At 46.7% G+C, this 12175-nt stretch overlaps 1 protein-coding gene across 4 annotated transcripts in view; it reads left to right on the forward strand.

The window, feature by feature from the left end:
- Positions 1-12175, forward strand: part of PCSK5 (proprotein convertase subtilisin/kexin type 5) — a 450831-nt gene that overhangs the window by 123420 nt on the left and 315236 nt on the right. For all 4 annotated transcript variants that reach the window (XM_078436932.2, XM_078436933.2, XM_078436934.2 and 1 more), the window contains exons 4-5: positions 4298-4441; positions 8647-8723. In XM_078436932.2, coding sequence (XP_078293058.2) covers positions 4298-4441; positions 8647-8723 — 221 coding nt within the window. The remainder of the gene's footprint in view (positions 1-4297; positions 4442-8646; positions 8724-12175) is intronic.

The following is a 12175-nucleotide window of genomic DNA, read 5'->3' on the forward strand; positions in this document are numbered from 1 at the left end:
CCCCTTAAGGGAGTATCGATTCTAGTGTTTGTTTTTTGTTTGCAATTTCTTGCATCTTTTGGACTCCACATTCTACAGAGAATTTCAAGTATGTGCACACTTTACTCAGTTGACTAGATGGGTTTCTGAATTTGTCTGTGAAGCAGAATTTTTATGTATTTCTTTATTAACACTATGTTGTCAGAGATGCAGTCTTATCAGCCACTGTGCTGGTAACAGTGAACAGTAGATGATTTCATTGTTAATGGCTCTTGGGAGCATATAAGTTGGCAGGCCAGTGAAGACCCTCAGAACTTGGAGAAGTTTAAAAAGAATGACGTTGAGAGTAGCCCTCTGCCCCTCCCCCCCCCAAACAATGGTGAGAACATAGCAAAGGTGTTTATTTTCAGGATAAACTGTTCTTTCGATGAGCAAACACTGTGATGCGTTTATGAGGACACAAGAAAAGCAGACACATGCAGAGTGGCTTATAAGCAGAATGGCTCATAACCCTGGTGTGGAAAAGGCCATTTCTAGAAACTCACAGAGCAAACTCTTTAAAATTTCATTCCTAAAAAGAATAAAAGCTTTTCTGGATGAGGAAGTGGGAGACATAGGTGGCAATCATTGTTTCTGCAGGTATGTTCCCTTTTGTGTTGTGTCTAAATATTGAGTCACCTGTGCATAGACCATCATGGAAAGGCAGTACATTATTCAGAACTGAAGGTGCATACGTTTATTATAAACAGTTCATGTTGCATACACTGTGCACATAATGTGGTTTTCATCAACTTCGGATAGCTAGAAGGGTCTGACTGGCCTCTTTTGTGAATACCGGTCTATGGACTGCATGTGTGGTAACAATTTCAAAAACCAGTCTTTAGGCTCAGCTCTGGCAGAGATCTCAATGTGATTGACTATGAGGAAATCGTGGCTATTCTAAGTCCCTTTTGCCTTTGGGCGATGCCGTGACACAGATTCACATCAAGTAGAGACCGGTTTAAAGACCATCTCAACAAGGCAGTTAAGGAAGAGACTAATTCTCATCTTTGGTCATTGTTGACTCACATCAACATTTTCCAGTCTTTGCTCTTTGGATACCTTGGTTGTATGAAGCAACCATATCAGGAACATGTTTGGAAGTCTGGAACACTTAAAATATGTGTTAAAGGGGCTCCTGGGTGGCTCAGCCTGTTCAGCGTCCGACTTCAGCTCAGGTCATGATCTCATGGTCCATGAGTTTGAGCCCCGCGTCGGGCTCTGTGCTGACAGCTCAGAGCCTGGAGCCTGCTTCGGATTCTGTGTCTCCCTCTCTCTCTGCCCCTCCCCCATTCATGCTCGCTCTCTCTCTCTCTCTCTCTCTCTCTCAAAAATTAATAAATATTATATATGTATATATGAACATGTGTTAAAAATCTAAGGATCCCATTCAGAATTTAGGGTTCTGATTTAAGGGTCCTCTGACCTAATTACTCATTTGCAAGAAACACTCCAGGCTCTGATTTATTTTTTCCTTTGACGTTTTGGCTCCTTGCTGTATTAGATTATCCAAATGAAAGTATCAATTGGATATTTCCTCTCCTTCCCCTTCCATGTTGGCAGATGAAAAGAAGAAAAGGTGGCACAAAAATATTTAATCTGTTAAAGTCAGATTCAACGGAAGCAGAGGTGGAAGAAAGAAACCTAATTGCTTCACTTTTAACACACATGTTTTCCATAGACGGCTGGTTTTCTTCAATTTTCATAATTACAATTTCAGGCAGCATCCCTCCACTCCAGGATGGTTATCCCATTTGTGGGTTACCCATTTCCTGCGCATTTCCTTCCTCCAGCCCACCTCTTGGCCACATTAACATTATTTCATTTCGCAAACGATACCACAGGTGGCCAGAACAGGTTTTGAAAAAGAGAAAATGAAATGGAAACCTGTCAAGGTTGCTTTGTGTTACATTACAGTGTTCGGTGAGGAGAGGCCCACACTCTTGGCCAGAATGAGACTTCTGGACCACGGAGGCATTTCGGAAATCTACACTGTTCCTTTCGTGATCGTCTCCATTAACCGAGGATTAGCTGGCTAGATATCTCCGACGAGGTCCGAGCAGAGAGTTTAATCGCGGCGGTGCACTTGGAAATAAGGTTGAGGATGTGCCCTCACTTCTGGCGTGTGACCAGCCCGATATTGCCTGAAATCCTAGGTCGGGCTTCGTTTAATGCATAGTCTTGTAGGGGCCCACAATCCATAAGACAAAGTCCACACACAAGAGGCAACAGTCAACAACGATTCAACAGAATATAGCGAGTAGGAGTCGGATTGCGTAGGGCAGCATGTGTCTGTGTATGTGTCTGTCTGTCTCCACCCCTGAGTTCAGGGCAGGAGAAGAGAGAGACGAGGAGGGCTGAAGGACATGAGAAGTCTCTGTGGGAAGAGGTGGGTGCTGAGGTGTGCCTGGAAAACTGGGGGCAGGCGGGGAGAACGGAATTTGGGTCAGTGCCGTAGTAGAGTGTGTGTGTGTGTGTGTGTGTGTGTGTGTAGGGCCTCACGTGTCCGAAAGAAGTCCAGACGGTGAGAAAAAGAGACAAGTGTTCATAAAAGAGATGAGCCCCCAGGGCTTGTTAGGATGAATCCACTACTCAGGTGTGTTTGTAGCAGTCAATAAAAGGCAGTCGCATTTGGAGAATAAATTTGCAAATTCATGTCACGGGCTGTTAGAGGTATCTGTCTCTCGTTAGCGTCGGATTTTGATGGATGAAGTTTGGAGAGAGGTGCGCGTCCATTTACTCGGCGTGCAGTTAGTACAAAAGCCGGTCATGGATGGTCTGACCTCGCTCCCCCTTCTGATTGGCTGTCTTCCAAGCCATTCTTTCCCTTGGTCCCCAAGCTTCCGCCCTACGCCACCTTGTTTCTCGTTCTTCAATGTGCTAAGCTGTCTGCCGTCTTATATTATAAGGGTATATTACATACCCTTGCATCTATCGTGTCCTTTACCGACACGCTTAGCTGTAGGCTCTGGGCAGAGCAGCCCTTTCTCACCAATCAGGCATCAGGTCTGACTTCACTTCCTGAGACCAAGGGCCCCACCTCCCATCCCGCCTAGAGTTGTGTGCATGGGCCCTCGGCATTCACCCTCGTATCACCCTCTTGAATTCCTTTAAAAGCCACGGAGGGCTCTGAATGGTGTTACTTATTTTTTTCTTCATTACCTGTGTCTGTCTCCTCCTTAGAGGGGTCGTCAGAACAGGGACCTCATCTGCCTCGTTCGCCGCCATACCCCGGGGGGGAGTAAGTGCTCAATAAAACGTACGCCACGCGAGTCCATGGCAGCCGGATCTCCATTATGCCCAGAGCCTCCGGAGCTTGCATTCTCTTCCCCTTCGTGAAGATCCAGAATGGTAGGATCCGGGGTGGCATTAAGTCACAGCACGTCTTTGTCCCTTTGTTTCCCTACCGAGGAAACAACGCCACTCAGAGGGACCTTGGAGAGAGAGACGCTCAGAGGAGGCAACTGTATGGGTTGGGCAAATGCTGGCCTGTCAGGAGGAGGCCCTGGGTCAATGCATTTCTTGATGTGTTTATATGTTGTAGCCATTGTGGGATGAAATGACGATACGTAACGTGCTAAGCGTCCGTGTTTCTCCAGCCTGCCCCCTGAAGCCCTCACACGCCTTTCCTGTGCGTGTTACCTGTCCGGACTCTTCTTTCCCTTCTCAAAGCGCCGCTGACTGAGTGTGTTTGCCCCCTACGTATTTTGGTACGACCGCCGTGGTGAATTCATCAAAAGCAGCTCAACAAAACTGTTATTTTTCTTCCCGTCCGTGAGTTTCTCATGGTAGCACACCTCTGGCTGACACTGTCCAGAAGCTGCCTGAGTTCTCATTTTTTTTTTTTTTTTTTTGGCTAGCCTGGTTTCCAGGTGCCTGGGGAAGAAATTATAAAATACATGTTCTTTAGTTACCTAGGTTGAGTTTATAAATGAAATGTCACCATGCCTTTCCGTGTGCCATCGATTCATGCTAACAATCAAGTGATACTTCCGTTACTCTGCTGTCGGGATATACTTTCTTTTATTCCATTTCTCCCAAAGGATGTATGGTATTTGGACAGGGCAGAGCCGGCGGGAGAGATTTCTCTTTCACTTGCCTTCCCCACATCCACCCTTCCCGCTTCCTCCTGTTACTGTGCTAGAGGCCCGTGCTCCTGCTCTGCAGGCAGGCACCGGATTTCTGCTAACTCGGTGCACGACCTCGACCCGCAGATGATTCGCGCACTTTCCAGTTATCGGTAACCCGCGCGGTCTGATTCTCCGTCTTCCTTCCATAGCACTGCAGCGACAACACGCATCCCTGCCAATCAGACATGAATATCGAAGGAGCCTGGAAGAGAGGCTACACGGGAAAGAACATCGTGGTGACCATCTTGGACGATGGCATTGAGAGAACCCATCCGGACCTGCTGCAGAACTATGTGAGTGTGGGCTGTGGGTCGGAGCCCCTCCCCTCCCCCGTGGAAACAAGGGGACTCGTGTCAGGATTGGCAAAAAGGGGGGCTACGGCGGGAAAATGCAGCTGACGGAGATGGTAGGCTCCGAATAGTGTTTTCGTCTTAGACGAGCCACGCCCTCCGAACGCGGGAAGCAGGAGACCCCGCTTTCCACTTGCAGGTGCCTTTGATGTTCTGGTGACAAAATGCAGGTGAGAAGGCAGCAGAAACCCCCACCACCAACACCAGTCACCACTGACAATGACCGCTCTTCTCAGTGATCCGTCCACGCAGCCAGGCAACGCGCTCTGTCTCTTGTATAGAGAAAAGCGGGCTTAGAACTTTTCTCAAGTTATCCAGCCGGTCCCTTTCTTCCTGTCCATTTTCACAGGACAATAATGATCACGTTCCTACTACTCCTAGGAAGCAGCAGTCAGTTCCTTAGGAAGGAATAGTGATTCCAGGACTCCTGGAGAGTATAGGATGAGCCCAAGACCACGGACCTAGTGAAAGTGCTGAGGCTCAGTACTCGCCCTGAAAATCCTGGTTTCGATACCCGGTGCCCACCGAACACTGGGGTCAGTTTCTGCCCCTAGGGCCTCTGGGTCCCCTTTACCACCGTGATATCCACTGCCTGGAAACGTATCAGTGAACCCTCTGTCCTCTACTCTCCAAGATCATTCCTTCCATTGGCTTCCCCTTTGCAAGTTTTGTCAAAAGTGCCACAATTACCTCACCACAATGCCATTCTCTGTCTGGCCTCAATTTGTGTTGCCTGACACCTTAGGGTTCTCTTTGAAATATTTCTTCTGGTACAGAGAGCCCGCAACGATCCCCCACTAATCCCCACTCAGACCCATGTCTTCTGACTTTCCCTCGGACCTCTTTTCTGTTGCCACCCAGAAGCACTGATACCCCTATGTGAGTGGGAGGACCATATCGCTTCAGACTTTTGCCTTCCGTGTTCCGGTTCATGACTTCAGCAGGCCCAGCCCTTCACACTGTGCCCTGAGCTGGCCGAGAATTGCGACACGGGGCGTGCCCGTAGATTCCCCATGCGCGTTAGCACAAAGGACTTGTCCTCCCGGTGTGCCTGTTGCCTCTCTCTCTCTCTTTCTTTCTCTCTCTCTCTTTCTCTCTCTCTCTCTCTCTCTCTCTCTCTCGCGTGTTCCTCAGTCACTCATGGGCACAGAGTGGCCCTGAGGAATGTTGTCTTGGGCTCACTCAGAAAGGACCTGACCTTTTCCCTGAGGCCCATTTCAGAGACAGGGTTATGATGCCTTCTTGAAATCTCATCTCCCTGTATCTCTGTCTCCTTCGGCATGGAAAGGCCTGGCTTCTGGGCACCCCGGGGATCACCGTGCCCCTGTGCCCCCGTGACCATTTCTCCTCCGCGTCTCTCTCTTACCTACTGACAAACCATTTCGGGAGAAACGGCCCCATCCTCCGCAACGTTGCCTTCTCATGTGCTCTGTCTCACGTCATGACACTTAAATGAATTTTCCTGAAGAGACTCCATTTTTATCTCTGCAAACAAAAGACCTCCGAGTCACTCCCTTGGCGCCTCCGAAACCAGCTCTGGCTCACAGTCACCCCTGTCTTTGACTAGGAAGACCTTCCTTCACACGCAAACCACCCCCCCCGCCACGTGTCGCCTTGCGCCGGAACCTTCCCTCACGGTGTCCCACCCCGTTGCCCTTTTGGTTTCAAAAAAAATTCCGCCAAGGGACTTCACAGATTAATTGTTTACAATGAAATGGTGAAACGATCGCCCCGAAACTAGAGGACTGTCCCTCGGGTTAAAAAAAGAGAGAGGGAGGAACTGCAAATTCATTTAGTTCTTATTTGAACGAAACATTTGAGCGGCTGCTCTCACCCTGCCGCCGAGCACACCCAGACATCGCTGTCTCTTCACAGCAAAGAATTTGAGAGCTAAAAAGAAATTTCGGTTCAGTCTCCTCGGATGATAGGGGAGAAATGGAGGCCTGAAGGCCACAGTGAGTGAGCCCGGGTCCTAGAAGAGAACAGAACTGTGGGTACCTCTCTCAGCAGAGAAGTCTTTCCTGTCACGCACAGTGTGCTTTTTATAGGGTGTTCCTGCTCCCCTCCGCCTAGGAATGTATTTGCGTAAACACAGATAGCTTTACTCTAATTGCGATTGCATTCCTTGCCTTTTTTCATTTTTTCCTCCTGGAAAGAATGCTCCAGAATGTATCTGTGATTAGCGGTACCGGTGCCTTCTCAGTTTGTCTTGATGTTGGAGCTGGTGAAGTGTAGAGAAAAAGCCCATTGGATGGGGGGTCAGGGGGTAGGCAGATGGCCCGGGTTCCAGTCTTGGTTCCACAGGCTGGTTTGTTTTACGCCTTTGGCCAAGTTACTTAACCTGTCTTAGGCCTCTGTTTCCTTACGAGGAAAATCAGGAAGTTATACTCGATGCTCTAGTGACCACTGTGGGGGGGGGGGGGGGCTACGGGGCCACCTTTGTACGAGAAGCAGGGACTTAAAGCAGGGACCACCTTTATATGTCCTGTGTCTTTTGCTTAATTTCTCCAAACATCAGACTCTATGTACCACAAGTTAGTTTCAGAAACAAGAGCCTTGATAAAGATAGAGAACAAAGATAACATTTACTTTTACCAATACTGTAGACATTACCCAAAAGCATCGGAAAATCCAGAGCATTCTAAATTAGTGCTACCTACGGTGATACAAATGTGAGTGATGAAATAAGCCGGTAATTTCTTTTTGGGAATTTAGAAATTTAGAAATTTGGAGATTTTTCACAATTGCTTTTAAAAGCGAACAGATCTAGGGGCGCCTGGGTGACTCAGTTGGCTGAACGTCTGACTCTTGATTTCAGCTCAAGTCATAATCCCAGGGTCATGGGATCAAGCCCTGCGTCGGATTGATCCATACTCAGTGCAGTGCCTGCTTCGGCTTCTGTCTGTCTGTCTCTTTCTCTCTCTGCCCCCCACTTGCACTCAGTCTCTCTCTCTCTCTCTCTCTCTCTAAAATAAAAACAAATAATAAAAATAGAAGCAGGGGCGCCTGGGTGGCGCAGTCGGTTAAGCGTCCGACTTCAGCCAGGTCACGATCTCGCGGTCCGTGAGTTCGAGCCCCGCGTCGGGCTCTGGGCTGATGGCTCGGAGCCTGGAGCCTGTTTCCGATTCTGTGTCTCCCTCTCTCTCTGCCCCTCCCCCGTTCATGCTCTGTCTCTCTCTGTCCCAAAAATAAATTAAAAAAAAAAAAAAAAAAAAAAAAAAATAGAAGCAAACAAGGGAGCCTGGGTGGCTCATCTGGTTGACTGTCCAGTTCCAGTTTTTGGCTCGGGTCATGATCTCGCAGTTCGTGAGTTCGAGCCCCATGTTGGGGCTCTGTGCTGGCACGGAGACTGCTTGGGATTCTCTCCCTCCCCCCCCCCCCCCCCCCCCCCCCGCTTACTCACTCACTCTCTCAAAAAGAAATGAATAAACTTAAAAATCTAAAAAAAATAATTAAAAATAAAAGCGAACAGATCCAACTTTGATTTCACGGCTACTTTTGTCTTCTTTTGAAGCCTTGACATATAATAAAACTTTGTTCATTATTTTGGTTGGAGCAAAAGGTGATTGGGTACTACTGAAAAGTCTGAGGTACAGATTCTTTTATAGTAGATACGACCTCTGAAACCAGGCAAATGCTGCCTAATAGAGGTACCATGATACCGACTAGAATAGATTTCTAACACCGATTTTTAATTGGCTTGCCAACTGTTTGTGAATTGTCTTCAAAAATCTTCGAATTTTAAAGAACTTACTCAAGAAGTGAAATAAGGTATAGAGAGAGAACTCACGGGAAATAAATCACTTTGCTTCTAGAAAGCCCAAGAGTTCTTGACCGAAAAGGCAGTCGCTGCGGACATCTTCAAAGGAATCGGGCGAGGGGTCCGTTCTAGATATGAGGGAAGATGTATTGGCAAGAATGGTCTGTGTTCTTCCTAGGTCTGTGGAGAGTATTTCTTGACCTTAAGGAGAAAAATATGACACTGATTATTACTGAACAAGGCATCCTGACATCAGCGGACCATGAATGTATTATTTAATCTAATTACTCGCTTGCAGAAATGTGTTTAAGAATGCATGAGCCTTCAGGTTAATGGCTAATTACTAAACGTCTGTCTCCTCCTTGCACTCTCTCCTCTGTGGCTGTAGGATGCCCTGGCGAGTTGTGACGTGAACGGGAATGATCTGGACCCAATGCCTCGTTACGATGCCAGCAACGAGAACAAGTAAGGCCTGGCGGAGGGGTGGCTGGTGCGTGGCCGCCAGAGATTTGTGTTTTCTGTTCTTGCTGAGGGGAGTGTCTTCTTGGAAATCCTTGGTAACAAATGATCCGTAAATTTGCTCCAAGGTGAACAAGAGTCTTTTTGTGCTGAGGCTTCTGGGTCGTGAAAAGGGGTGGTCTATACTGTAAGAGTGGTTGCAGAGAACACCGTGGGGCAAGACTCAGTGTTTCCATCTCTCGAGGGCACAGTTGGGGTATGTTGCCCCCCCCCAGAGGTAATTGGCCTGTGACCCATTTTGGGGGGCTGGGGCAGGGGTTCAAAGTGAGAGGCCAAACAAAGCGTCCCCCCAAAGAGTTACTTGATTCTGTTAAACTCAACAAATTTCACTGACTGCCGTGCTTCAGGTCTCTCCCAGGGGCTTTCTTACTTGCTTCCTTTTTCTTCTGTAGTGATTGTGTTTTCTGCTAATATACATGAAATACCTATAAGGTTTGCCATGTACAGAACCCATTACCCTTTATATCCTCACAGTCAAGAGCCATAGAAACCCATTTAACCACTTTCCTACTCTCCAGCTAGTAAAGTAGTTTTTGCGAGAGCAAATGAAAATGTACATCCATTCGATACCTTGGGATATCTGAACATTCTTGAGAAAGTAAGTGGGAACGTTTTTTCTTGCTTAAGATGACCCAGATTCTTTAAAGGATTAGTAGATATTTCTAATCTCTAGATCACATTAGCTTTTTTTCCTTTAACCGCAAAGTTCCAGGATAGTGCTATGATTTAAATACTATCATTTCAATTTTTACTTAACATGATTTAGTTTAGGATCTCAAAAGTAGCCAAGAGAAGTGTTTTACCCATTTATTATGTGCTATTTCCAGCCCTTGCCTTTCTTTAGGGAAAAATGTCTCAGTATTATTTGATTAAGTCAGTCAATAAGTTTAGATAAAACCATCTGACCTAGATAATTGTGACTGTACGTGGGGTTTTCTATTTTTTTCTTTTTCTTTTTCTCTTTTCACCACCTACAAAGAAGCCTCGAAATGTTACTGTGGAAAATACGCTGTTTGCTAATAATTCAGTAAATGGTGCAGTTCAGATTCAGTGGTGAAAGCAGTAATATATATCACGATTTAGATAGAATTTGCAGAACCTTCTAAACAAAAGAAGAAAGGGACCTAAATTGCACTGGATAGTTTTCTTTCAGTCCTAGTCATTCCTGTTCAGATCACATTGCTTAAAGTTATAGTGAGTTTCACACAAAGGGTTCTAATTTGAGACAATGCACGCCGTCGACTCCTGCTCAGGTGCCTGCCGCTCTGTGTGCGAGAGAAAACAACGGAGGTAAAGATTAAAATTCTGAAAAAGAACAAAGAAGAGAGAGGAAAATTAGCCAGTTGGGAGGTGAGGGGAAAAGTAAACAGAACAGACGACCCCCCCCCCCCCCCCCCCCCCGGCCACAGGATGGTCTTCGGAAATATGACAACTTGCCAGGTACCGTGAAGCGGAAGGTGAGGGGCTTGAAATCTAAGAGGGACTAGCAGCCGCAGGTGTGGACAAGCGTGGACGATGGTGATCCTGGGGTGTGCATCCCTGCAGAGTTTGTGTAGTCCCACAGAGCTAGGTGCGTTTGCTCCATTCACCTGGAGTTTCTGGGACAAAATTGTGCGTTGACACATGCAAATTTCACAGTATCCTTACATTGTTGTCTAATATGTTAGTGGCATTATTGGAAGAAATTTGGGTTTTCAAGGCAAGCACGTAGGGGAATCCTACTATACTATATCCGTTGGCTTAATTTATTCCATCAACATGTGTACAGAGCAAAGAGAAACAGGAAACACACAGGCAAGACTAGATCATGTTCACGCCCGGAGTGTATTTGTGCAGGATGTCGAGGGACAAGAGGGGCGATAGGTAGAAGCCAAAAATGTTGTGTTCCCCCGACGGTCTTATTTGAATCTACACGTGGCGATTTTCTGCACTGAAACCCTCGTGGTGACGGTGACTGTTCTCGGAGGGTGTGTCTGACATGCGGCCAACGTCGCCGACCACAGAGTCTGTCGTTAACACAGACAGTTCTTTGAGTATTGGCTTTGAGGGCTTTTCACGGGCTGCCTTGTGAAAACCATATCTTTTGCGAGACTTCCTTTCAAACTTGGCTCGCCCCAAGACCTGTTTTTTCAAGAAGCATGGCCAGGGTCCTGCTCACTCTGGCAGATTTTAGCGTGTCCTGTTTTGACCCATTCTAAGGACCGTCCGTGGTTCGTTGAGTGCAGCGTGGGTTTAGCTATTGGCGCACACGGGCATTGTTCTAGACGTGTGCTTACATCTGTGGTCTTGACAGTGAAACAGGGCACCACCCCAGCGTCCCCTCCCTTTGTTTTCTAAGAGTGACCTGGGGCCTCAGATGTCCCCCTCCCTTCTCTCAGCCGCCTGATTCTCTTTTTGGCCGAACACAAGCGTGTCGTCAGGCATTTGGGGTTAAGATATCCTCTCTGCTCATTAGACCGTAATTATAGATGTGATTGATGGATCTGTCTTTAAGCATGGATCTGTAGCTGGATAATTCTGTTTGAATGGAAGTCACTTGGCATCAGGAAATTAGCAGCGGGTTTATAGTTTAGAAGAGTTGACAGTTACCCTTGGTTCTCCTGAATTAGCTTCATAATCTTTAGCCCTAACTACTCTGAGCTTTAGTGCTTTTTTTTTTTTAATCTCTAAAATCATAATAATGCTTCTAACGAATAGTAACACATGTAAAACACCAAGCATAATAAAACTGACTACATATTAGGTGCTAGATAATTATAGCTGTTATTATAATTGTGTGCTCTCTTCCTATATCTGGTTCTTGATAAGTAATCAATTAAAGGGGCGCCTCGGTGGCTCAGTTGGTTAAGCGTCCGACTTCGGCTCAGGTCATGATCTTGTGGTCTGTGAGTTCGAGCCTCGCGTCGGGCTCTGTGCTGATGGCTCGGAGCCTGGAGCCTGCTTCGGATTCTGTGTCTCCTTCTCTCTCTGCCCCTCCCCTACTCCCACTCTGTCTCTCTCTCACTCTCTCAAAAGTAAATAAACATTAAAAAAATAATCAATTAAAAATTACAATCAGCTCAACATGTGTGCATATGAACATTTCTAATTTAATCTAATACTTGGAGGTCTTCGTTTATTTCCAGGGTTAGACGTTTCGGTAGGTTTCTCTGTTGCTTTAGGTGCTGAGGGCTGTGGCTCCTTCAGTCTACAGTAAATCTGCTTTTCTTCAGTTCCATTTCCCCATCTCCTTCAGCAGAGCATGAATCTTTGAATTTGGTGTATGATAGTGAAGGGGAGGAATTTCTAATCGTCATCAGAAAGCAATAGGTGAGGGCCACGATATGCGAATATCTCCTCTTTATATGGTCTGACCAGTATGTATCTGGAATTATTTCATACTTAGCTGCATTTGTTCA

The sequence above is a fragment of the Panthera onca genome, chromosome D4, assembly GCF_046562875.1.
Source record: "Panthera onca isolate mPanOnc1 chromosome D4, mPanOnc1 haplotype 2, whole genome shotgun sequence".
NCBI lineage: Eukaryota > Metazoa > Chordata > Mammalia > Carnivora > Felidae > Panthera > Panthera onca.